Source organism: Durio zibethinus, chromosome 7, assembly GCF_047325235.1.
Source record: "Durio zibethinus cultivar Kanyao isolate XHJ-2024 chromosome 7, ASM4732523v1, whole genome shotgun sequence".
Taxonomy (NCBI): domain Eukaryota; kingdom Viridiplantae; phylum Streptophyta; class Magnoliopsida; order Malvales; family Malvaceae; genus Durio; species Durio zibethinus.
Genome location: NC_143168.1, coordinates 24,097,120 through 24,123,978, shown reverse-complemented (window position 1 = coordinate 24,123,978; position 26,859 = coordinate 24,097,120). Strand labels below are relative to the sequence as shown.

At 29.9% G+C, this 26,859-nt stretch overlaps 3 protein-coding genes across 3 annotated transcripts; all 3 read right to left on the bottom strand.

Moving 5' to 3' along the window:
* Window positions 1–4,227: 4,227 nt before the first annotated feature.
* On the bottom strand, window positions 4,228–5,428 carry LOC149518215 (germin-like protein subfamily 1 member 13). Its single transcript, XM_089764368.1, has 2 exons — window positions 5,056–5,428; window positions 4,228–4,888 (listed from the first exon to the last, which is right to left on the bottom strand). The coding sequence occupies exons 1-2, from the start codon at window positions 5,177–5,179 to the stop codon at window positions 4,335–4,337; spliced, it is 678 nt and encodes a 225-aa protein (XP_089620494.1). The 5' UTR covers window positions 5,180–5,428; the 3' UTR covers window positions 4,228–4,334.
* A 2,004-nt stretch (window positions 5,429–7,432) lies between these two features.
* On the bottom strand, window positions 7,433–8,633 carry LOC149518214 (germin-like protein subfamily 1 member 14). The gene is made up of 2 exons (XM_089764367.1): window positions 8,371–8,633; window positions 7,433–8,197 (listed from the first exon to the last, which is right to left on the bottom strand). Exons 1-2 carry the CDS (start codon window positions 8,495–8,497, stop codon window positions 7,650–7,652), a joined length of 675 nt encoding a protein of 224 aa, XP_089620493.1. The 5' UTR covers window positions 8,498–8,633; the 3' UTR covers window positions 7,433–7,649.
* Window positions 8,634–21,145: 12,512 nt separating this feature from the next.
* On the bottom strand, window positions 21,146–22,018 carry LOC149518213 (germin-like protein subfamily 1 member 13). The gene is made up of 2 exons (XM_089764366.1): window positions 21,870–22,018; window positions 21,146–21,702 (listed from the first exon to the last, which is right to left on the bottom strand). Exons 1-2 carry the CDS (start codon window positions 21,991–21,993, stop codon window positions 21,149–21,151), a joined length of 678 nt encoding a protein of 225 aa, XP_089620492.1. The 5' UTR covers window positions 21,994–22,018; the 3' UTR covers window positions 21,146–21,148.
* Window positions 22,019–26,859: the final 4,841 nt, after the last annotated feature.

The following is a 26,859-nucleotide window of genomic DNA, read 5'->3' as shown; positions in this document are numbered from 1 at the left end:
ATCACACTTAATATAGCAATACATAGACTTTTCTCCTAAAATTTTATAGCATTTGTCATAGAAAAGACAAACAAATAAAAATTTACTTACATAGGAGAATACGAGTTTATCCATTTGAAAAAGATAGATTGTGGGAGTGAGACTTTGATCTTAAAAAATGCCTCAAGGAATTAGCACATGAGAAATAAAGATAGATATTGCATTGAAAACAACTATAGCAGCACTCTTAGGGATTTGCAACCAAGACGGTCACTATCAATAACTAATTCTCTCAAGATATATGTGTGTAGAGCTAGGGTGTGGAGTGGGTGGAACGATACGTTGATCTCTCATGGTACTTTTCTAAGACAAAATTCATGAAGATAAAATCAGTATTGGAATCGACAATAGGCTAGACTTGAGGTTTTTGGGTGGTATGTATGACACCATCTTATGTTTTTATAGCTGGGCATAAAATTCTCAAGGACTAGCTTATTCATAGGATAGATTAAATGGAGTAACTCTGTCTTTCAGTCTAACTTAGCCTAGAAGCTTGAAATGCACATGCTTGCAATGCGATTTGTAATCTCTTTTTATATCAATACAATGGAGAATTGAAGGCAAAACTTTTTATGCCTAGGTACATGTTTGATGAATCATTAAAAATTAAATTGAAATTAAATTGTCAACCTACTAAAAAATAGAAAATTTAAATGATTTAATTTTTTCAATGTGGTTGATAACTCATTTTAGAAGTTACTATAATAAAAGTTTTTCAATAAAAGGTGTTTAAAGTTTGAGTAGTAGTGTGCTTACCTTGTGAAGTACACATTCAATTTGAGCAACATAAGTGCATTCTTTACAATAATAAACTAGATGTTTTGGATTTTTTTATTCCTTGCAAATATCACAATAATACACTTCATTATCATCTTCTTAAAATGAATTTATAATTTTGAGAGAATGTCTATGATATTTATGTATAGAAGTAGATGGTATTAAACAATCAAAATGAATGTTGAAATTGCATAGCACACAATGGTACAAAACACTTCATTCCACATTTGTGGAAAAAAAATATGAACACTTGTTGCATTTGAACCTATTTTCTTTAGATATGTTGTGAAAATAAGTAAGATTATGCTTATGGCACTTATGTTTTAAGGTTGATTTGAGTGTGGTGCAGAAGACATGAAGTTGGAAAATGCATTTATGATACGACAACAATAAATGGTTTATTGTAGTATAATTTAAGGTAACAAACATTGCAATTACTATTGAACATAAAGTCATTGTGTAGTTAAACAAGGAATAAAGATGAAAAAAGTGTTGAAAGATTTTGCTTAGTATCTTGTTTAATCATGATTCATTGGAAAAAAGACTTGACACTACAATTATAATGGCCATAATCCATTCATGGCAAAGGTTTCTCACACCAATTGTCACAATATTTATACTTTCTTTCCTTTTTATAATTGAAGAAGATCAAGGGATGCTAGTCACTGAAATGCTGAATCATTTTACCTAGATGAAAGCATTTATCCAGGAGGGTGAAAGCATACTGGGCATAGAGAGGGTGTAGTAACTCAAAAGGCAGCTAAAGTGTATGTTTTGTACAAGTAATATTTGCATCTTTTGTAGATATAAGCAGGTTTAACTGAAATTTCCCACTAGCATTCCTCATAGCAGAGAAGCTTTTCATCTTTTCTAATCATTTGTTTGAAGGTTGAAGGGTGTTGATGAATAAAATATTCAATTTATAAATGAAGCAAAATAAACACAATTAATGGAATTCACCAAAAAATATAATATGATATTATTGCTAATGATTGCTTCTTATATTGATTCACCTACCTAAGCATGGGTTTGAAATGCTGCATTAACCTGTTGTGTTTCATCATGCTTCAAGCCAAAATGTAGTATGTAGTATGTAGTATGTAGTCAAAAGGGTAACATTTTTTTTAGTTCAATTTTTCCTCCATATGCAAACGTTTAGTATAGCATTTTGTTAAATTACCTTGAAAGAGTGTAAAGAGTGTGCTTACCTTGTCAAGTGTGTATTCAATATGAGCAATACATGAACATTCATTACAACAATAAACATGATGATTTGGATTTCTCTCTTTTTCTCAAATATCATAATAATATGTTTCACAATCATCTTTTAAAAATGATTTCATAGTTGTGAGAGAATGTTTACGATACTTATATGTAAAAGTAAATGGTATTCAACAATCAAATTAATGTTGGAATTAGATTCCACTCAACAGTTAAAAATGTTCCTTTCAACATGACTGGAAAAAAAATATGAACAATTGTTGCATTTGAACTTAATTTTTTAAATGTGCTTTGGAAATAAGTAAGATCATGCTTTGTGGCACTCATGTTTTAAGAAAAGTTTGAGTTTGGCATAAAGAACATAAGGATGAAAATTGCATTTATGACAACAGTAAATGCTTTCATTGTAGCCAAATTTTAAGGTAAAAGGTATTACAATTGCCATTGAAATTGTACCCATGTGTATCCAAAAAGTGTGTAAAGGATGGAAAAGTATGTTGTAAGATTTTGTTTGGTATCTTAATCAAGCATAATTCATGTACAAAAGACTTAACAAGGCATTGACAACAATCATAGGATAGTCGTAACAAAAACTTTTTACACTAATTGTAGCAATACTCATACTCTTTAATGACCATGCTATAATTGAAAATGGTCAAGTAATGCATATGGCTAAAATGCTTAATCATTTTGCCTAAGCCTTTAGAGTTTTTGGTCTCTTAAAGTTTTGACCATTAGTTGAAGAAGCACATAAGAGATCAAGGTTGAAACTACGATGTATGCAATACTATTTGTAGCAATGAGAAAGAGTGAAACATTTATCTCAAATGAAATTCCAATCGTCAAACTTAAGACAATACAAAGAAAGTTGGTGTTTGGACTAGAGAGGATATGAAATGTTTTGAGGCAGCTATTGCTTAGCGTATGTTGGATGTAAAGGCCCAACCATCAATTCGTCAATTGCATCTATCACAACATGCCTTATGATTTTGTTATTCATCGTAGAACAAGTAGTGTTCATGAAAGAAAAGTTTGATGTCCATTTCAAATAAACAAAAAAGTTAATAAATACACTTATAAGGACATCAAAGAGAAAAGGAGAAAAGGAGCCATGAGGGATAGGAAAGGGTGTTATGAAAATATGAAGGCAAAATAATGAGTCTCCCAAGTGCTTCAACCATGGAAAGGAAAAGAATATAGCTAAAAATAAACATGAACAAAATTTACTATCCTTTCCTTCATTGAAAAGAATAATTAAAATCGAATAAGTTTATTCATTTTCTATGGTTGAAGAAAAAATTAACTTTCAAAATTGCAAAACAATGATTTTGCAATTGTGAAGGAGAGATTCATATACAACATTTCTTGCTGTGATATATAAAATACTAGAATCTTGGGTTAATGATTAAAGTGACTCACCAAGAAACAATAGCAATTGCTTTTTCCCTTCCTCAAAGAAAAAACAAAAACATTTGTTTTTCCTCGATTTAAAGTATGGAATTGTTTAACTATGTGATGAGAACATTAAAGGAAATTTTCTTTTAATGACTTTGCTTCTTTTTTCTTTATTTTTTGCCTCGAATCAATAATTCAAGATTCACTATCTTTTTTACTCAAGGATGAACAATTTTCTTGTCATTTAAAAAAAAAAGATCTTAAAAATTTTTTTAAAAAAAGTTGTTTTACTTTTTTTTTTCAATTTCTCCTAACATTGAAATAATTTATTGGTTCAAAAATTTTATTTATAAATTGATTGATCAATCCATGAATGTCATTAGATTAATAGTTGGCTTACATGGGTTGCTCAAAAAAGCATTACTTCATGAATGATTAGAAGATCTCATTAAATTCATACAAATATATTATTATGATGTCATAAAAGAAGAGAGACAAGTAACATTAATTACGAAAATAACTATTTTGCATGAATGAAAAAAAAAAAAAAAACACCGCCATATATTTTGTATAAAATAAGTCAAAGTTTTCAACCAATTAAGACAACAGCCTCCAATAGTTTCAAATATTTATTACAATTAATTTTCTTTTCTTGTCGTTTCAGTCTTTAATTTTTAATTATTTTGCATACGCAAAGCTATAAATATACTAAAAATTTGAAAACAAACCATTTAGTAAAAGTAATATAATAATAATTAATAATATTAATATCCAATACTTGACAAAGAGGCTTGCATAAGCATTTATTTTTTTTCTTTTGCAAAATATAAATCGTTACTATAATGAGGCAAACAGGTCAAACATTATCCACCAATTCAAGTATGATTAAATAAATCCTCTCCTTAATTGTTAGCCCACCAGAATTTGGACCGAAGATTTTTCACCACGTTCTTGTCCAATTGGAAGGCCTTGACAAGAACATCGGGATTAATGGGTGGGTTTGCTCCAAACACTGCATTGGCTATTGTAATGACACCAGGATTCTGGCTGCCAAAAGCAGCAAAGGCAACAGCATTGGTTTTCCCCACATTGAACTGGAAGTGAATGAGGCCAATAGGGAAAACAAACACATCTCCAGGGTATAGGACTTTGGTGATGAGACGATTATCTGGGTTGGATGTAACAAAGCCAACGTAAAGTGTGCCCTCCACAACGACTAGAATTTCCGTGGCACGAGGGTGAGTGTGAGGGGGGTTTAGGCCACCGTCGGGTGCAAAGTCAAGTCGAGCCAATGAGATGCCAAGAGTGTTAAGTCCTAGTATTTGGGCAACATTGACTGGAGTCACAGTTGATCCCACTGGATTTGATGTGTTTCTTGGGATGTTGAGCCCTGAAAAGAAGAAGTCTTCTGCTTTGGCAAGCTTTGGATCCTTGCAGAACTTCCCATTAACAAACACTGCATATATGAAGAGCAAAAATATGTTATTTTCATTATTCCATGCAACGCTTATAGATTGTTTTAGATAGTTTTTCTGCCCAGAAATTTTGCTTCCTACTAAGTTGCTTTGTTTTAGGCACATATTTGAAGTAAGTTTAAGAATAACAGAGAAAAATAGAACATACCACCATCCTTGGTGTCATTGATGGCGACGCAGAAATCCTGGAGAGGGCTAGGATCAGATGCATAGGCAAATGAGGAAGCCAGAGCCAAGAGAGAAATTGCTAAAAGGAAATGAGCACCTTTCATTGTGATAATGTAATTTCTAGCTTAAAATCTTGTAAGTTTGATTGCTTTGGAAGGGATGAGAAACTTTGCCTCAGAACATGCCTATTTATAGATTAATTGGAGCCTTTGAACAAGTCTATAATTTCTGATTTTCAACAAGCAAAAGAAAGATTTACCAAGTCTGCTTCGATCTTTTTTCCTTCTAAATTTCCCATGACATGTTCTTCAACCACTACCCATGTCTACTCAGCGAATTCCTGATCCCTATGCTTACATCAACACATAGTTTTGTTATGGAAGTAGTCATTTATGTCATTAAATTATGTCTTTTGTTCCAAATGAAACCATTTTGTCGACTTTAGCATAAATCCAAGATTGCTAACTAAGGCTGCGTGCCCTACTCCTGGTCATGTAAGTTACAATTAAAAATTAGGATTAAATATAAAAATAATCTATGTGTTACATATTTATTTGTCAGTTAGCACTTAAAAAAATAAAATTATCAATTGATACTCAAATTTTGATTTCATTATCTATTACTTTGAACCAATTTCTTTACTCGATTTGTTAATTTGACATAAATAATTAATAAAATATTGATATATGTCAAAAAAATCTAGATAATATAGCATTATCAATTGCCGCATCAACATTTATAGAAAATTAAAAAAAAAATTAAAATTTTTAAAAGTTTTAAAAGTTTTTCAAAATTTTTTTTAAAAGATATAAAAATTAAAAATATCAAATAGTTTTAGAAATTATAAAAATTAAAAATTATTAAATTAACAAAATCAAAATAATCTCAAATTTTTAATAAAAAATAAAAAAAATCTGAAAATTTTTTTAAAAAAAAAAATTTTAAAAATTCAGTAAAACTAAAAAATTTACAAAAACATAAAAAATTTAAAATAAAAGAAATCTATTTTTTAAATCAGAAAATTTATAAAAAAATTCTTAAATTTTAAAAAAAATTTGGAAAATTAAAAATAAAAATCCTAAAAATTTTAATAAACATTGTAAAATAATTCTAAATAATTCTACAACATATAAATTTTAAAATTATAACATTCGAAAAAAAAAAGAAATTTTTTTTACAATTTTGTAAAAATTTTATGATTTTTTCAAAAAAATTTAGATTTTTATTATTTTCAATTTTTTAAGCTTTTGTGATTTTTGTTAATTTTAAGAAAATTTTATTCTTATTAAAGTTTTCTTTTTTTTTTTGAAATTTTCAAACTTTTTTTAATTTTTCAGATTTTTTTTAAAAATTTTTAGATTTTTTGAATTTTTAAGTTTTCATATTTTAAAAAAATTTTCAGCTTTTTTATTTTTTTATAATTTTTTAAAATAATTCAGATTTTTTTAAAATTATTTTGTAGAAATTTTTTTGAAATTTCTAAAATTCTTTTCAATGTAAATGTGACAATTGATGATATAATGCTAACTAGACTTTTGACATGTATTAACTACTTATTTGATATTAATGCTACGTAATCATATTTTCTAACGATTTTAATCTTAGGTGCGAAAGTAGAAGATGGAATGAAAGTTAGAGCACTAAACTAAAAATTTTATTTCTTTATATATAAAACTGAAAGAAAGTATATAATTTAGAGAACAGTTTTATATTTAACCCTAAAAATAAAGTTAGACAATAGTCCTTGCTGAAAATCTTTGCCATTTGACTCTGTCTTAACATTGAACTGCCCTGGGCACGTTTCTTGTGCCGCTTCTCGTTCAAATATAAATTTCTGGTATAGCTTGCATTACCATACTGGCATGGCTTTATAATTAAGTTGAAAATCATGGCTTGCATGCAAACCTATTTAACAGAATTCCACCTTCAGAATTATCATTTTAGATTTTGTGTTTACCTTGCAGGGGAAGGCAGTGTCTGGAGTATTGAATATGAAATTAACCTAACCCCAAAAATCAGAAAATTCATCTCAAGTCTTTATATGCTGTATAAACTGATTTGTGAGATTATAATCATAAACAATCAAGTTGTCCAAATCTCCACCTCTTTGGGCATTGTTTGTCACTATTCATTGCTTACCTTAGATACCATTTGATAATTAACCTCTTATTTTTGCTATATGTTTTGAGACTTGCAAATGAACAAAAGGTTTAATGCTTGAAAGTTACTTGATCTGTTTTCTAAAAGCAGCATAAATGAAGCAGTTGTGTACAATTTCTGCACATTTGAGTGAGAATGATGTCCTGCTTTGGACCTTGCATACACATATAAGCATACATGTTCGCACAAGAGAAGGAGAGAGAGTGAAAATTGCACTGTATATTCCAATTTGCACATACAGAATGATCACAAGGAGAGAGGAGACTGGACTCTGGGAAGGTACATTACCAACCAACCTGTTTATTGTATGATACTAAGAATAATAATACGACTTTAATGAGGAAAAAGTATGAAAACATTATTCAAAACAAACAACAAACTGCTGAGGTTTTATTTTGGCTCTTAAGTTACTTTTTAGTCTGACCAGAACCGGGACTGAAGATAGGTAACCACATTCTTGTCCAACTGGAAAGCCTTTGTGAGAACATCCGGATTGATTGGTGGGTTTGAGCCAAAGACTGCATTAGCAATAGTGATAACCCCAGCATTTTGGCTGCTGAGACCAGCAAATGCAACCGCCTTAGTTTGCCCTATATTGAACTGGAAGTGAATCAAACCAATTGGGAAAACAAAAACATCTCCAGGATTAAGGATTTTAGTGAAGAGACGGTTATCTGGGTTGGATGTAACAAAGCCAACATAAAGTGTGCCCTCTACAACAACTAGGATCTCAGTTCCTCGGGGGTGAATGTGAGGAGGGTTAAGACCACCATAAGGTGCAAAGTCAAGTCTTGCCAAAGATATGCCAAGAGTGTTAAGTCCTGGTATTTGGTCAACATTGACAGTAGTGACATTTGATCCAACTAGATTTGATGTGTTTCCTGGCTTGTTGAGGCCAGAAAAGAAGAAGTCATCTGCTACTGCGAGCTTTGGGTCCTTGCAGAACTTCCCATTTATAAACACTGCACGAAAGAAATGTTAGTTGATATATATCATCCCATGCAAAGGTAGAGTAACTTTTAGCAATGTTATTTTATTAAAATATTGCTCCCAAGCTGAGTGTTCCTCAGAACTGCCATTATTAGCTTCATGATCATGAAAAAAACCTGAAAACATAAATTGAATGCCTACGTACCACCATTCTCGGTGTCCTTGAGAGCCACACAAAAGTCCTGGAGAGGATCAGGGTCAAAGGCTGAGGCTAATGAGCAAGCAAAGACCAAGAGGGTAAAAGCAACAAGGAAAGAGTTACTTCCTTTCATTATGATATACCAGCAAAATGGCAATGTTTACTCCAAAATTAGTTGGTTGTTTAATATTTCTTCGGTGAAGAGTGAAAAACTTTGCACGACAGACAGACCTATTTATAGATGGAAACCAATGACCTGGTCACTATTTTTCTTAACTAGCAGGTAAAGACTTTTCAAGAAGAATTATTTTCAAATAATTCCACTCTTTTATCCTTCTTTGTTTTACTCATTCTACGCAGTTATTATATGCTTAAAGTACTGAAAATTGGTCTTGGAAGTAGTCATGATTCAGTCTAAAAACATATATCATATTCCTGACTTTTCACCATCCAAGTTGAATATTGTTATTTATTTAACAGTAAATCATCTTAAAATTGCATATTATTTTCATCTCATCATGCTAATTTCTCAATATAATACTAATTAATGATCATGGAAAGACTTGTTTCTCTTGGTGGCGAATTTTTTCTCTACATGTTCACTTATTCTTTATTATTTTGATGCAACAGGCCAACTAATTTTACGTAGAACTTGATCAATTGATGTCCAAAAAGTATGTTTCACGGAGCACAAATACAATAAATTTATGTTAAGCTTGGAGCTTCTGTTTTATCTCTGAAAAATCTCAGTTTGAAAAGTCTATTCTGACATGTTCATAGATACTTAAGATATGACATTAATGCGTATTACATTGAAAGCATTGATTTTTTTGCAAGATTACTTAATCTTGCTTTACTGAAACGTTTGTTTGATCATTTCCACCGTTTAGTTGGCATGACCGGAATAGTTTAGAAAAGATTCTGGAAGCAATATAATCTGAGAATTGTGGGTGAATCTGTTGGAACTCTTCTAAATTGAATATAAATATTGAATATCAAACACAGGCTTGAGAACTTTGAAAGGAAACTTGGTTCTTTAAGTGTGCAATGAAGTAATCAGCAAAGTACATTGGTAAAAGAAAATTGTCAGATTTCTTGCCCTACTTGATCAAAGAAAAATAAAGAAAAGTTGATAAAAGATTGGTAGGTGACAATATTGACATTAAGCCGCCAACAATCCAGATAAAGCACAACAAATCTTTCCCGTGGCAAGTAAAGGTACATAAGACTGCTACTTCTAAGACCATTTCCTCCCTTTGTTTTAAATGGTCACCAGAAATTGTTTAAGACAGGTTTGGTACTGATATTAGGTACCTAATATGAAATTAATCTCCATTCCAACGTGCCTGTAGTTTCTACTTTACACGGGTTTATTCATAAATTTGTTCTAACAAGAGCTAGGGGGGAAGGAAACTGGTTTAATTACTATTATATGTGAAAAGATGTGGGGAAAAGAAGCATTTTTCTTTACCCAAAAAATTGTTTTCTTTGTTAAAAAAATGAAGAAAATTGATTCAAGAATTCTCACGAGTCATGAATGATGAGTTTGGAACCACGTTGAAGGTCTCAAACCAACTGCTTTGAATAAATTATTTGATATAATACATGTTGCAACAATAGGAAGGCATCTCTCATGTAAAAGGATTAGTGTTTGAAGTAGGATTATGCAACATTGTCCAAAATTGAGTCCTTATAGAACACGGAATTGACTTAACCAAGTCATAAAATCTCAACCAAATTACAACTTCAATTCAAGTACAACGAAATAATATGCTCTACTTATTTGTTAATAAGGATTCAAATAATGGCTTTGTGGCAGGCATTGCGGTTGTTATTTTGCAATTTAAATAATGGCTATGATACATTCTAAACTCACCATTTGGTAAGAAATATACAAGCAAAAAGAAATTCTTTAAGACCTCATTTTTATATTTTTCTCTCTCTAAAATGAAATTCTTTAACTTCTCTTTAACCTCAAAGAAAATGAAGAACCTCAATTACCTCAACCCAGAAACCAACTAGACTCCATCGTGTCAGTTGGCATACATCACCTCTTATCGCCGGTGACCAGTGGCACAAACAAAAAAAAAAAATTGTTCTCTTTAGTCTCCCCTCTCCTTTAGTTGGATTAAATTCTACAAAAACTCTCCAGGATCACTTAAATCTAAACCAAAAATCAAATAATGCCGCCACTATCTCCACCACTTACCACTGTCGAAACAAACTAAAAATACTAGAAAATTTCCATTTTCACCTCTTTGACATAAACTTAGAAGTAAACCCACTATGCTCCAAACCCTCAACAAAAACTCACTTGGTAGTTTTTTTTTTTTTTTTTTTGCTTTGAATGCTTTCTAAGTATGATTGTGTTATTGTATTATTGTGATTGTCTTGTTTTGATTCTTCTTATATTGTTTGCTTTTGGGTAATTGCTGATTGTATTTGCCACTAGATGATTATGTGTTTGTGACTCCATTTGTTTTCTATAGATTGCTATTTAGTTCCTTGATTGTTAAAATTTGCTAGGTTTTGTAGCTGTCGAATTCTTTCTCCCAATCCTTCTCCTTGACTACTGATTACAAGAAATCTTTCTGACCAAAACTTTAGCTTTGTTTGCCTTTGTTCTCTTAATAATATCATCAAGATGTCACCAAAATTGTGAGTTTAGAAGAAAAATAACTGCAAAAGTTGACTAATTTTGAGGAAATGCTTGAAGAACTAATTTGATTTTGTTTGGTTTTTTTTTTTAATACTTAGGTATAGTTTACTTTTTCTTTTTTAGCTGAAATTATGAAGAAATTAGTATTTCATTGATAAAAAACTTAACGGTTGATGTTGGACTTAACGGCGCATGTACAACACTCCCATTAAGAAGTTTTTATTTGAACATATCTAAAAATGTTTAATTTTAAATTAAATCAAATTAAAAATAATAACTTTAATTCAGAAAACACTCAAGAGTTAATTGTTAAATTGAAAATTTGCCTTTGTTATTGTGATCGTAAGCATTTAGCGTTTGTTTTTGTCATTCTCTTCTTGTTGGCAAAAAGATATCCAGCTCTCTCGCTCTTGATATTATGCTACTACTGATTGCACGAAAGAGCAGCTGCATGATTCGAACAGATCCCCAACTTCCATTCCTAGCCTTTTTCGCTGCTACACTTTCTTCTTTTTTATAACATTCATATCTCAAGTACTATAAAATTGGTCCAAAAACACATGCATTATTAAAATCTTTCAATAATCAGCTTAAATAGGCTGTAAATCATTTAACAAATTTATGTTTAACAAAAATACATAACAAATAAGTGATTAATTTGGTGCATGTGAATCGAACTATGCATCGAAAGTTGCTAAAACATAGATTTGCACCAAATCAGTACATCACCAATATCTGCAAGTACCAATTAAGTGCATGATAAATTTTCAAGCCACAAGCTAACATATTATCTTTAACCACACATTTTGTGTGAGCAACAAGTAGTTCGTGACATTTTTTACAATCCTAGACATCTTCTCTGGCATCTTTTTTTTTCTTCACATACGTTGCAATAATATTCTCTTGAATCATCATTCACAAAAGATCATTAAGAACAAGAGGATAACTGTGACATCTGAAATTAACTTTATATAGAACATTGACACATTTCAAATAAAAATTTAGATCACACTCAATGCAATGGTGCATAGACTTTTCTCCCAAAAATTTATAACATTTGTTATAGATAAGACAAAAAAAAAAAAATTTACTTACATAGGAGAATATAAGTTTATCCATTTGAAAAAGGTGAAATTGTGGGAGTGAGACTTTGATCTTAGAGGACACTTTAAGGAATTAGCACATGAGAAATTGAGGTAGATATTGCATAGCAACTATAGCAGCACTTTTCAAAGATTGGGTATTTGCAGGCAAGATAGTCGCTATCTACAATTAATTCCCCCAAGATATATAAGTGTAGAGCTAGGGCGTGGAGTGGGTGGAATGGAAGGTTAATCTCTCATGGTACTTTTCCAAGGCAAGATTCATGAAGATAAAGTCGACATTGAAATCAATAATAGGCTGGACCTGAGGTTTTTGAGTGGCATGCATGGCTACATTTTATGTTTTTGTAAGTGGGCATAAAATTCTCAAGGACTAGATTACGCATAGATGAATGAAATGGAGTAATTATTGTAGACATTGAATTTTGTTTGTGTCTATCGAAGCTTTAAATCACGTTTGTTGTTTTTATTTATTTATATTAAAATTATTAATAATTATAACAGAAAAAAATAGTAATAGAAAAAAAATTAATAATAAAATATTAATATTGGTTTAATATTGTTTAAAAAAAAAGAAAAGAAAAGAAAAAAAGAAAAAGATGGGACAGGGATAGGGATGCTGCCGTGTACGACACCATCCTATCCACCTACTTCCGCCACCACCATTCCTAGCCCCCATCATACCCACTCTTCTAAGCCAGTCCTTGGTCATACCCTGCACTGCTAGAACCCTCACCAGCCACTACCTACTCCACCCATCTCCTAAACACCCAGCCATTTAAAACACCTAGCTCCATCCCTGGACCAAAAGGAGAAACCCCCAACTTTGGGACACCCAAAAATCGTAAGCTCTCCAATGCCCAAAAAAAAAAAAAAAAACCCAACCTCTCACACCCAAATGACCTAGCCCTTCACATGCCCCAACTTTTAAAGTCCCAATCTCCAAACACCCCATAAGACCTTTCACCAGGCACCATCGATCTTAACCATACCTAAAGACCCAGCACCCACCACGAAACAATCAAAAATCCATAAAAAAACAAAACAAAAAAAAATAGCCCTTCCCATAGAAAGGAACCCAGCACCAAGCTACATTATCAGTTATGGTTTTAAAAAAAAAAAGAAAGGAAAAATTGAAGCTTTAAACCCTGATCTACGTCGACCAAGACTATTCTTGCCAAAAAGAATACTAGATATGGAAAGAGTTCATTAAGGAGAATTTTTGAAAGTTTTTGGCACTTTTCAACCATTGGCGATGACCACCGGTGATGATACTAGACAACAATCGGCACCACGGCACCACAGCACCATGACCGGAGGTGAGACACTGGCATAACCCGTTGAGTTCTATTTAGAGCTCTAAATTTTCTTTTTAGCATAAAGGATAAAATGAGTTAAAAAAAATTTTGGTTTTATATAGAAGAGTAAAGCCCAAAATGATGACGTTTAAGGCCAAGAAGGATTCGTGCGTGAACCCGGACCCAACTAGGGATCCGCACGGCCTGACCTGGTGACACGTCCTTTAGCTAGCTCTAAACTGGTTCAACTAAACCGTTCGTCAAACCACCCCTCAGCTGGTTCAACCAGGTCAACCATGAACTGAACGAACTGGCATTGATTGGACCATTAACCAATCTGATTCATGTTTTTTTTTTTAAAATATTTTTAAATATTTTTCTTATTTTAAAGATTATTATTATTATTTATGCATATCAAAATGTTTAAATTTGCTAAAATAAATTTTTGTTGTTTTATAATAATAAATAATAAAGACAAAAATAAACAATGAGTATAAAGCTAAAATTTTTGATAATTTTCTAATTTTAAAAATAAACCTTATAAAATAAATAATAATAATAATAATAATAATAAATATATAAAATGCTTATAAATTAGAATTATAAAAAAAATTTTCCTACCTAAATGTTGGAGGGAATATAATTGTGTTTTAAATAATAATTTCACCCAAATATTGGGAAATTATAAAAAAAATTTTAAAAAGTATAAAAAAGTAATAAATAATAAAACAATATTAAAATTAATAATAATAATAACAATAATAATAATAATAATAATAATAATAATAATAATAATAATAATTTTTCATAAAAAAGAAATATATGAAAAAATTTAATTAATTTTTAAAAATTCTAAAATCGAACTTGCTTTGAAAAGCTAATTAGATATTGGAGATTTTTAGAGATGTTTTCGTTTTCTTTAAACCCTAAAAACCAAACCCTCAAAGCCTTAAAACGCAAACCAAAACTCTAAAATCCAAAATCCAAAACTTAAAACTTTATTTCCTAAAATTCAAAACCTAAAACCCTAAATTTGGTACGCAATCCTGAATCATCACCCAAAAGTTACCAAACTTTTAAAACTCATCCCATACCTATGTTCAAACCATTCTGAAACTCTAAGGATACATGCAAAAATCCCACTTAAAATAATTTATTCTCAAATGCCGCCTAGATGATGGGGTATTTAAGAAACTTTATTTCATTAAGTTTTTAATGCGAGTCCTTAATTTGCTTTAATAATGGAATAAATATAATATAATAATAAAATAGGATCTTAAATATGAATAGTCACACCTAAGCTCTACCTAGATATTGAAGAGTCAATGTTGTCTCATTATATTTAAGAATCTAATTTCAAATTTGCATTTCATCATCATACACAACGCTTATTGGCTTACAGGTATTTATTTGTTATTGTTTACACTCGTTTGCATTTCTTTATCTTTAATTTTTACTTGCTATCTGATAATACCCTCATTTACTTTTTTTGCACAAATATTTTTATTTTAAAAATACGAAGTTATAAAATAAAATAAAAATAACATCTCGAGGGAAACAATTCTTGGTACTCAACCTAGATGTTAGAAAGTTATCAATAATTATCTTTCCCAAAAAATGTTGTTTTCATTTTCAAGGGTTGTCATGGTAAATATCAATTAAAAACATTATCTTTAAAGTTTTGCCTAGAAGTTAGAGAATTTTAAGATAATTCTTTAACTTAAAGATTTCATCAATACTCCTAAATAAAGAATTTTGATAAATTAATTTTCTTTTTTTAAAATAATAAAAGGGGATTATTATTAAATTTTAAATCAAAACCGTTTCATCCAACATCAAAAATAGCACATGATTAATTGGTACCAATTTATGGGCATTGTAGGGGTGCTAATCCTTCCCCACACGTAACTGACTCCCAAATTCAAAACCTGATTTTTGTAAATCAAAATTTATTTTTTTGATAAACTTTAAACGCATTTTTATAGTTTACTTAAAAAGATAAACTTTTGGGTGGCCAATCATACCCTAAAAAAGATTGGTGAAGACTCCTTTTTTTTTTCGACTCTAAAATTCTTTACGTCTGGTTGTCCCAGAATCTTTATGACAATTATGTCTTTCAATCTCAATTAGCCTAGAAGCTTGAAATGCTACACCACTCTGCTATGTTTCTTTCTACTCATAATGCAATCCATAGTCCAATTTTATATCAATGCACTGGAGAATTGAGGATAGAACTTTTTTTACCAAGGTACATGTTTCATAATCATTAAAAATAAAATTGAAATTGAATTTTTCAACCTATTAAAAAAATTGAAAATTTAAATGACTTAATTTTTTTCAATGTTGTGGATAACTCATTTTAGAAATTACAAAAATGAAAGTTTTTCAATGAAAGGTGTTTACAGTTTGAGTAATAATGCATTTACCTTGTCAAGTATGCATTCAACATGAGCAACTTATGTGCATTCTTTACAATAATGAAATGGATGTTTTGGATTTCTTTGTTTCTCTCAAATATCACAATAATATATTTTGATATCATCTTCTTAAAATGAATTCATAATTGTGAGAGAATGTCTATGGTATTTATATATAAAAATAGATGGTATTAAATAGTTAAAATGAAGGTTGAAATTGCTTAGCATACTACAATAGAAAGTGCGCCATTTCATATTTCTGGCAAAAAAATATGAACATTTGTTACATTTGTACCTATTTGGAGGTCTAGGATTATTAATGATTAAAATATTCAATATTTAGACAAACCAAAATAGACACAATTAAGAGAATTCACCCAAAAAAATAATATGATATAACTCATAATAATTACTTCTCATGTTGATTCACCTACCTAAGCATGGGTTTATGATGTTGTATCACCCTGTTGTGTTCAAGGGCAAATGTAGGAATTGGGTAAAAAGGGTGCTAAATAGTATTTTCAAAAGGGAAAGGGGCCAAAGTAGTACTTTGGTGGGACTAGGCACTGTAGCATAAGAGAGGTGAAAAATTTTTTGGGGAATATGGCCTCTGCTTGCACATTTGGCTTCGCCTCTATTTTTGTTCCTTCATGCTCCAAGCCAAAATGCGGTCCATAGTTAAATTTTATGTCCAGTGACTAAGAACATTGAGCGTAACACTTTTAAGTTCAATTTTTCTTTTTATTTTCCCTCTATATGCAAACGTTTAGTATATCATATAGTTAAATTACCTTAAAAAAGAGTAATTAGTGTGCTTACCTTTTCAAGTGTACATCAATATGAGTAATAACTAAACATTCTTTACAACAATAAACATGATGATTTGGATTTCATTTTTCTTTACAAATATCACAATAGTATTTTTTGTAATCATCTTCTTGAAATGATTTAATAGCTATGAGAAAAAGTTTATGATACTTATGTATAAAAGTAGAAAGTATTAAATAGTCGAAATGAATATTGAAATTGCATTCCACACAATGGTATAAAATGCTCCCCTCAACATGCTTGGTAAAAAAATATGAACACTTGTTGCATTTGAACTTAATTTTTTTATATGTGCTTTGGAAATAAATAAGGTCATGCTTGTGGCATTCATGTTTTAGGGAGGGTTTGAGTTTATTGTAAAGAACATGAAGATGAAAACTGCACATATGAAAAATGTAGATGTTTTCACTGTAGCCAAATTTTAAGTTAAAAGCATTGCAATTGACATTGAAATTGTAGCTGTCATGTATCCAAAAAGGGTGTGAGGGATGGAAAGGGTGTTGTAGGATTTTGTTTGGTATCTTAATCAAGCATGATTGATGTACAAAAAACATAACAAGACATTGACGACAACTATAAGACAGTCTTGATAGAGGCTTTTCATATCAATTACAGCAATACTCATACTCCTTCATGACCATGCTATAGTTGAAAAGGGTCAAGGAATGCATTTGGCAGAAATACTTAATCATTTTGTCTAAGCCTTTAAAACTTTTGGTCTATTGAGGTTTTGACCATTAGTTAAAGACGCACATATAAGATCAGGGTTAAAACTACAACAAAAAAGCAAAACATTTATCATAAATGAAATTGTAACCATCAAACTTGGGATAGTACAAATAGGGTTGGCAGCCCAACTCGAGCCCGATGGGTTTCAACCCGACCCAATCTCATAAGATCAATTTTTTTTTTTTGAAAATCGGGTTTCGAGTTTGGTATTATTAGCAAAAAATTAGGGTCGGGTTAGGTTTTGGTTTTAGGCAAACTCGACCTGATATTATATTAAAAATTATTTTTTATTTTATATATAATTATATAATTATATATTTATATTTAAAAAAATAATATTTTATTAATTTCAGGTCGGGTATGGTTTATATACTGTCGGATTGGGTCAGATTCGGGTATAAAAAATAATAAAAAAATTTCAGGGAAGGTTTAAGGTGAGCAAAAATTCATCCCAACCCGACCCATTGCCAACCCTAAGTACAAAGAAAGTTGGTGTTCGAAATGGAAAAAATGTGTTTCAAGGTAGTTATTGCTCAACATAAGATGGATCTAACCGAAACTTGCAACAATCACAAGTAAAGGCCTAACCAAGAATTCGCCTGTTGCATCTATCATAACATGTTTGTCATAACGTATAAATTCGTAAATCCATAGCTAGATACAACCGAAGAAGTTGCCATCAATCTTTTATTAAGGTGTGATTGACCACCTAATTGATTCATATCTAAGAAACCAAAATTAGGTTTAGGTGTACGGTTACATGTGAGAAAGATTATAGAATAAGGGTAGAAATGATACATTAGTACTCGCGAGTTATTTAAGTTTGACTCAAATAAAAGCAAAATTTGACTCGATTATTATTGAGTCAAGCTCAAGTTCAAATAGCTCGACTTATCGATTGGGCAGAATTTGAGCATTTTTATATTCGACTTGAGTAGTTCGCGAGCCTAATTAAGCTTTTATATTTTACTATATTTTAATTATTTTAATTAATAAAATATCTCAAACTCAAGTTCGAGCTCAATTACAAATAATCAAATTTTTATAGAGTATAAAAATCGAGCTTATTTTTACAAGTTAATCAAGCCGAATCGAGCGAGTTCGAGTGGCTTGATTTTTATCTCAAGTCGAGCTCAAGTTAAAAAAAAAAAAATGAACTCGATCGAGCTCAAGTTGAGTTTTAAGTTAAAAATTTTAAGTCGAACTCAAGCTTTAACTTAATACTGTATTGGATCATATTCGCTCAATTATATCCCTATTATAGCACCCCCACATCCCCTATCCAAATGATGGTACCAGTTAATTTCGTGTTATCCCACCAAATAATTTAATATAAAAAATTATCCCTAAATTATTCAAATATTTTGGTAATAATTCAAGAACATCCCCTCAGCTAAGGAGTATTCAAGGAGACTATTTGTCACACTTTAAAGATGTTCCATTGTCGGATTCATTTTTGTAAAATCTAATTTTTATGGATAAAAAAAACTCTTTATTTTTAGAAAAATCCTCCGATATGTTAGTAAGATTTTTTGGTAGAAATTATCCTTCGATATATTGGTAGGATTTTATGGCAATTATTTCTTTTCAAAAAATTAATGTTTATTTAACAATTATAAGGTTCTCCAATATGTTGGTAAAACCTTATCTTAAAAAAAAAAATCAAATTGCTCTCCAATATATTGATAAGACTTTATTAAAACTTTTTTTTAAAATTTGTTTTTCATAAATTAATAAGGTTTTCCAATATGTTAATAAAACCTTATTTCAAAGATCTTATTGCCTTCTAATATGTTGGTAAGGCATTTTATTTAAACAATTATTTTAACAAATTTGAGCCCTCCAATATATTGGTAAGGCTGAAAATTTATTATAAAAATTTATTTTAAATAAAAAAAGAGAATTTACTAAGTAACATAAATAAATATACAAATATTGAAGAAAAAAATAGCACTTACCTTGTCTTCTTTCTTATTTCTCCAAAACCCTAAAATATTTTGTTGCCAAAACCTTTTGTTGAATATCTCCTTTTTGTGTTTCTTCTCAACTACTTTCTCTAACACAAAATTTTCAAAAGAAAATCCTAATTATCTAAACCCAAAACACAAGAAAAAACTCTATTAAAAAAAAAACTCCTAATTTTTTTTTACTCTCTCTCTCCCTTTTTTTGCTTTGTATATCTCTACTCATTTTTTCTTTTTTTTTTTCGTTGAATCGAAGTTCATATTTATAGGGTTTAAATTATGAGAACCCTAAACTAGAAAAGATTTTAATTTCACTTCAATTCTAACTTCAACTCTGATTTTAACCCAAATTTTATAATCCCAAAGAAATAATATCATACCAACTCAACCACCCCAAACTTTTCCTAATTTTTCTTTCTTTTTTTTATATTTTTTAACAAAAGCCAATTACAACCCTAGACAAATTAGGATATCTACAATACCTCATGATTTTGGTATTCATCATAAACAAGTAGTGTTTATAAAGGAATGTTTTGATATCCATTTTAAACAAACAAAGAAAATACATTTAGGTGGAGGTTGAAGAGAGAGGTAGAGTGGGAACTATGAGGGGATGGAAAGGGTGTTACGAAAATATGAAGGCAAAACAATGAGTCTCTCAAGTGCTTGAACCATGAAGAGGAAAAAAATATAGTTAAAAATAAATAGGAACAAATTTAATTTTCCCTTACCACATTGGAAAAAATAATGAAAATCGTATAAGTTTATGCATTTTCTATGGTTGAAGAAAAGAATTAACTTTCAAAGTTGCATAACAATGATTTTGCAATTGTGAAGGAGAGATGCATATACAATACTTCTTGTTGTCATATATAAAAGACTAAAATCTTGGGTTAACAATTAAAGTGACTCATCAAGAAATAATAGAAATTGCTTTTTCCCTTTTTCAAAGAAAAAAACGAAAACATTTGTTTTCCCTCCACTTAAAGCATGGAATTGTTTAACTATGTGATGAGAACATTAAAAGAAATTTTGTTTTAATGACTTTACCTTTTTTTTTTTTTTTTTTTTTGCCTAAAATCAATAATACAAGATTCACTATCTTTTTGTCCTTTAAAAAAGAAAACAATCTTAAAAATAAAATAAAAAATGTTATTTTACTTTATTTTCTCTTAATATCGAAATAATTTAATGGTTCAAATTAAAAAATTTTCTTTATAAATTGATTGAACAATCCAGGAATGCCATTGGATTCAATAGTTGGCTTACATGAGTTGATCCAAAAAGCATTACTCCATGAATGAATAATTAGTAGATATCATTAAATTCATACAAATATATTATTATGACGTCATAAAAGAAGAGAGGCATGTAACATTAATCATGAAAATGACTATTTGACTTGAATGAAAAATAAAAAAAAAAACCGCCATATATTTTGCATAACAAAGGTCAAAGTTTTCTAGTATTTAAGACAACAACGTCAAATAACTTCAAATATTTATTACAATTAATATTCTTTTTATTGTCATTTCAATCTTTAATTTTTAATTATTTTGTATTTGCAAAACTTTAAATATACTGAAAATTTGAAAAACAACCATTTAGTAAAAGTAATATAATAATAATTAATAATATTAATATCCAATACTTGACAAAGAGGCTTACATAAGCATGGGTACATAAGCATTTATTATTATTTTTTTTTGCAAAATATAAATCGTTACTTTAATGAGGCAAACAGGTCATTATCCATCAATTCAAGTGGATTAAATAACTGCTTTCCTTAATTGTTAGCCCACCAGAATTTGGACTGCAGATTTTTCACCACGTTCTTGTCCAATTGGAACGCCTTGACAAGAACATCAGGATTAATGGGTGGGTTTGATCCAAACACTGCATTGGCAATTGTAATGACACCAGGATTCTGGCTGCTAAAAGCAGCAAAGGCAACAGCATTGGTTTTTCCCACGTTGAACTGGAAGTGAATGAGGCCAACAGGGAAAACAAACACATCTCCAGGGTATAGGACCTTGGTGATGAGGCGATTTTCTGGGTTGGATGTAACAAAGCCAACGTAAAGTGTGCCCTCCACAACGACTAGAATTTCCGTGGCACGAGGGTGAGTGTGAGGGGGGTTTAGGCCACCATCGGGTGCAAAGTCAAGTCGAGCCAATGAGATGCCAAGAGTGTTAAGTCCTAGTATTTGGGCAACATTGACTGGAGTCACAGTTGATCCTACTGGATTTGATGTGTTTCTGGGGATGTTGAGCCCTGAAAAGAAGAAGTCTTCTGCTTTGGCAAGCTTTGGATCCTTGCAGAACTTCCCATTAACAAACACTGCATATATGAAGAGCAAAAATATGTTATTTTCAGTATTCCATGCAAAGCTTTTAGATTGTTTTAGATAGTTTTGTTGCCCAGGAATTTTGCTTCCTGCTGAGTTGCTTTGTTTTAGGCACATATTTGAAGTAAGTTTAAGAATAACAGAGAAAAATAGAACATACCACCATCCTTGGTGTCATTGATGGCGACGCAGAAATCCTGGAGAGGGCTAGGATCAGATGCATAGGCAAATGAGGAAGCTAGAGCCAAGAGAGAAATTGCTAGGAGGAAATGAGCACCTTTCATTGTGATAATGTAATTTCTGGCTTAATATCTTGTAAGTTTGATTGCTTTGGAAGGGCTGAGAAACTTTGCTTAAGAACATGCCTATTTATAGATTAACTGGAGTCTTTGAACAAGTCTATAATTTCTCATTTTCATGAAGCAAAAGAAAGATTTACCAAGTCTGCTTCGATTTTTTTTTCCTTCTAAATTTCTGATGAATTGTTCTTCAACCACTACCCATGTCTACCCATCGAATTCCATATCCCTATGCTTACATCAACACACAGTTTTGTCGCGGAAGTAGTCATTTCTGTCATTATATTATATCTGTTGTAGTACTAAAATACAACATGAAGCCATCTTGTTGACTTTGGCATAAATCCAAGTTGCTAACTAAAACTGCCGGCGCAACTCCTGGTCATATAAGATACAGCTAAAAATTAGGGTTAAATATAATATTAACCTATGTATTATATATTTTTTGTCAATTGGTGCTTGAAGAAATTAAATTATTAATAAGTATTTAATTTTTTATTCCCTTATCCACTTTATTATTTCAATCTAATGCCGTTACTTAATTTATTAACTTAGCATAAACAGTTAATAAAATGTTGATATCTGTCAAAAGAAATATAAACAATGCTATAATATCAATTGTTACATCAACACTAATAGAAAATTTAAAAAAAATTTTAAAAAATTTTTAAAAAATTTTGGAATATTTTTAAAAATATGAAAAATTAAAAATATCAAATAGTTTTGAAATTATAAAAATTAAAAATTTATTAAAACTTAAGAAATTCAAAAAATCTCAAAATTTTGATAAATCATCCAAAAAAATATAAAATTTTTTAAAAGAAAAACTTTTACTAAAAATAAAAATTCCTTCAAATTAAAAAAAAATTCACTAAAACGTAAAAGTTTTTTGTGAAATTTTTAAAAGATTTCTTTAAATGCTGATGTGGCAATCGATGATGTGGTGCTAATTGAACTTTTTGATATGTGTCAACATTTTATTAAACATTCATGCCATGTAATCGCTGTTAATTGTATATACAAAAATAGGTGTCAAAATGAAAATTAAAATATTAAATTAAAAATATTATTTTTTTACATACAAAACTAACAAAAAATATATAGTTTAGATGCTATTTTTATATTTAACCTTAAAAATAAAGTTGACAATAGTCCTTGCTCGTTTCATTATGATATACAAGCAAAATAGCAATGTTTACTCGAAAATTAGCTCGTTGTTTAATTTTTTTTGGAGAAAAGTGAGACGCTTTGCATGATAGACTGACCTATTTACAGATGGAAACCAATGACCTGGTCACTATTTTCCTTAACTAGCAGGTAAAAGACTTTTCAAGAAGAATTATTTTCAAATAATTCCACTCTTTTATCCTTCTTTATTTTACTCATTCTATGCAGTTATTATATGTTTAAATTACTGAAAAATGGTCTTGGAAGTAGTCATGATTCAGTCTAAAAACATATGTCATATTCCTGACTTTTCACCATCCAAGTTGAATATTGTTAGTTATTTAACAGTTCAAGATCTTAAAATTGAATATGAGTTTCCATCTTACCATGCTAATTTAACAATATAGTACTAATTTTATAATGATGGAAAGACTTGTTGTTTCTCTTGGTGACCTATTTCTCTCTAATTCAATTAAGGTAATACATGTTCATTTATTCTTTATTATTTTGGTGCAACGGGCCAACAAATTTTACGTAGAACTTGATCAATTGATGTCCAAATAGCATGTTTCACGGAGGACAAATACAATAAATTTATGTTAGGCTTGGAGCTTCTGTTCTATCTCTGAAAAATCTCTGTTTGAAAAGTCTAATCGGACATGTTCATAGATACTTAAGATATGACATTAATGCTTATTACATTGAAAGCATTGATTTTTTGTAAGATTACTTAATCTTGCTTTACTGGAAACGTTTCTTTGATCATTTCCACCGTTTGGTTTAGCATGACCGTAGTAGTTTAGAATAGATTCTAGAAGCAATAGAATTGGGGATGAATTGGAATATAACTTTTCTAAATTGAACAAAAGTATTGAATATCATTACTCAGGCTTACAGTGAGAACTTTGAAACTTGGTGCTTTCTGTGTTCATTGAACTAATCAGCACAGCACATTGGTAAAAGAAAATTGCCAGATTTCTTGCACTACTTGATCAAAGAAAAATAAACAAGAGTTGTTAAAAGATTGGTAGGTGATAATATTGACACTAAGCCACCAACAATCCAGATGAAGCACAACAAATCTTTCCCGTGGCAAGTAAAGGTACATAAGACTGCTACTTCTAAGACCATTACCTCCCTTTGTTTTAAATGCTCACCAGAAATTGTTTAAGGCAAGTTTGGTACTGATATTAGGTCTCTAATCTGAAATTAATCTCCATTCCAATGTGCCTGCAGTTTCTACTTTACACAGGTTTATTCATAATTTGTTCTAAGAAGAGCTATGGGCAAGTATGGGGAAAAGAAACTGTTTTATTTACTATTGCATGCCACAATATTTATTAATGTGCAATTTTTAATATTTTATATGTAAAACATAGGTCAGTAAATATTGAAAAAATAAAAGTGGTCAGATAAGTGAAGTCTTCCCCTAACAGAAGATATATTTCCATGCTAATTTATATATACATAGAAATTATTTAATTCATTATCAATGTATTAAAAATAAACCATATATATATATATATATATATCCACTCCTATTGCCTAGAACTATGATATGTGGACTACCACATCTAATATACATATATTTTTATCCGCTATTGTTTAGAATTGTGACAAATGGATTGTCACGTATGCAGCCTTCATTTGCCATCTAACATACATATACTTTCATCCCCTGTTGCCTAGAATTGTCACATGTGGACTGCCACATAAGTTGCCTTCATTTGCCATGTATGATCATTAAATTGTCATATATTCATTTTTAAGTTGTGAAGTCATTCAAGCTTAATTATTCCCCTTCTATGTCTTTCATTCTTAGGGTTTAGAACCAAAAATGCTTCATTTTCCATTCCTAGTTTACTACCTCCTCAATATTTGTATTCTTCTTTCATTTACTTTTAAAAAAAATTATTCTATTTCCTTATTAAAAAGACAATGAATCTTTGAAAGAGGCTTTATAGTTTGAGAGGAGATAAATTTGCACTATTCAAATTCCTCATGTAAGTAACCAATTGTCTTCCCTACTCATTATTATCTATTTATTCCTTTCAATTTTCATTCTCCAAAAATGATTCAACATTCATATATTTTCACCCTCTGTTGCTTAAAATTGTGACATATGGACTACCACATATGGAAGAGTTGGCAATCCAACCTGTACCTGTTGGGTTTTGACCCTATCCGACCCTATAGTCTTTTTTTTTTTTGAAAAATCAAGTTTCAAGTCAAGTTAGGTCAAGTTTTAGTCAAAAAAACTTAGGGTTGGATGGAAGTTGGATTTTAGGTAAATTCATCCTGACCCTACCTGGTATATATATAAATAACAATTTTTTATTACTTATTTAATTTTATATTTATATTTTTTTATATTTTAAAAAATATTTTATTAATTTTAGGTCGGGTCGTGTTCAGAGCAAGTAAAAACCCTCCCTGACTCGAACTATTGCCATCTCTAACATTAAGATGATTGAGCTAGCATATCATTTTAAGTTGTCGAGTTATTCAACCTTAATTATCCCTCGTCATCTTCCATTCTTGATCTATTGCCTTCATAGTATCCAATTCCTCTTTCATTTATTTTTTAAAAAATTTATCCAATTTTCTTATTCAAGAGATAATGAATCTTCTTTATACAGTTTGAGAAGAGATGAATTTGTACTATTTAAATTCTTCATGTAATACTATTCAAATTCTTCATGTAAGTAGTCAATTATCTCCCATACTCATTACTATCTATTTATTGCTTTCAATTTTCATTCTAAAAAAACCCATTCATCTAATCATTGATTTTAAGTATAAATAGTTTGCTCTTAATTTTTTTAAAAATTCATTCTTTATATTGGAAGGTTTGTGGATAAATTAATTCATACAAGTAATCTCTTAAATGGATATTGGTTGTCAAACTCTAAGGTAATCTCTTAAATGGATATTGGTTGTCAAATTCTAAGTAATAACTCTTTATCACCTTCTTCACACAAATTTCTTCTAGTTTCTTACATTTGTTTTTGAAAAAAAAAAAAAAAGGATCTCTCCTTTTGTTAAAACCAAAAGACAGAACAATTTTTTCCTGATTTGAAGAATCCAATTGAACAAAAAAAATCCTCTATCTTAGAAATAATCACCAAATTTAGAATTTGTTTAACAATTATCTAACCACCTATTTTTCATTCAAGTTATTTGCAATCTCTCTTACAATACAGGTAATTTTCTTCTTTTTGAATTTTAAAAGTTGTATTTTTATTGTATTATCATTGCATTATAATTTTGGTTTAACAATGAAAATTTTAATTAAAAAAGTGAAATAAATCACAACTACTTATTATTGACTTTATTTTTTTCTTAATTTTGTTTTTTTTTTTAAGATAAAATGAGTAAAGGATTTTATTTGAGATTTTGGGTTTGTTCATAACTTAGCTGAAATTCATTTGCCTCTTTTGATTGTGAAAAATATGAAATTTTTTATTTCTACACATCATGACTTTTTCACTTTTAAAATCTATGAGATTTTTAAAATGTATCAAAAGGGTGTTTATGTTTATTTAATCTTTTGAATTATATATTTTACTTTTTTAGTATATATTAGATAATAAAATGATAAATCATAACAACACACGATTTGCTATCTTTTGTGTGTGTATATATATAAATATATATATATGCTTATTTTCCAACAAAACTTTT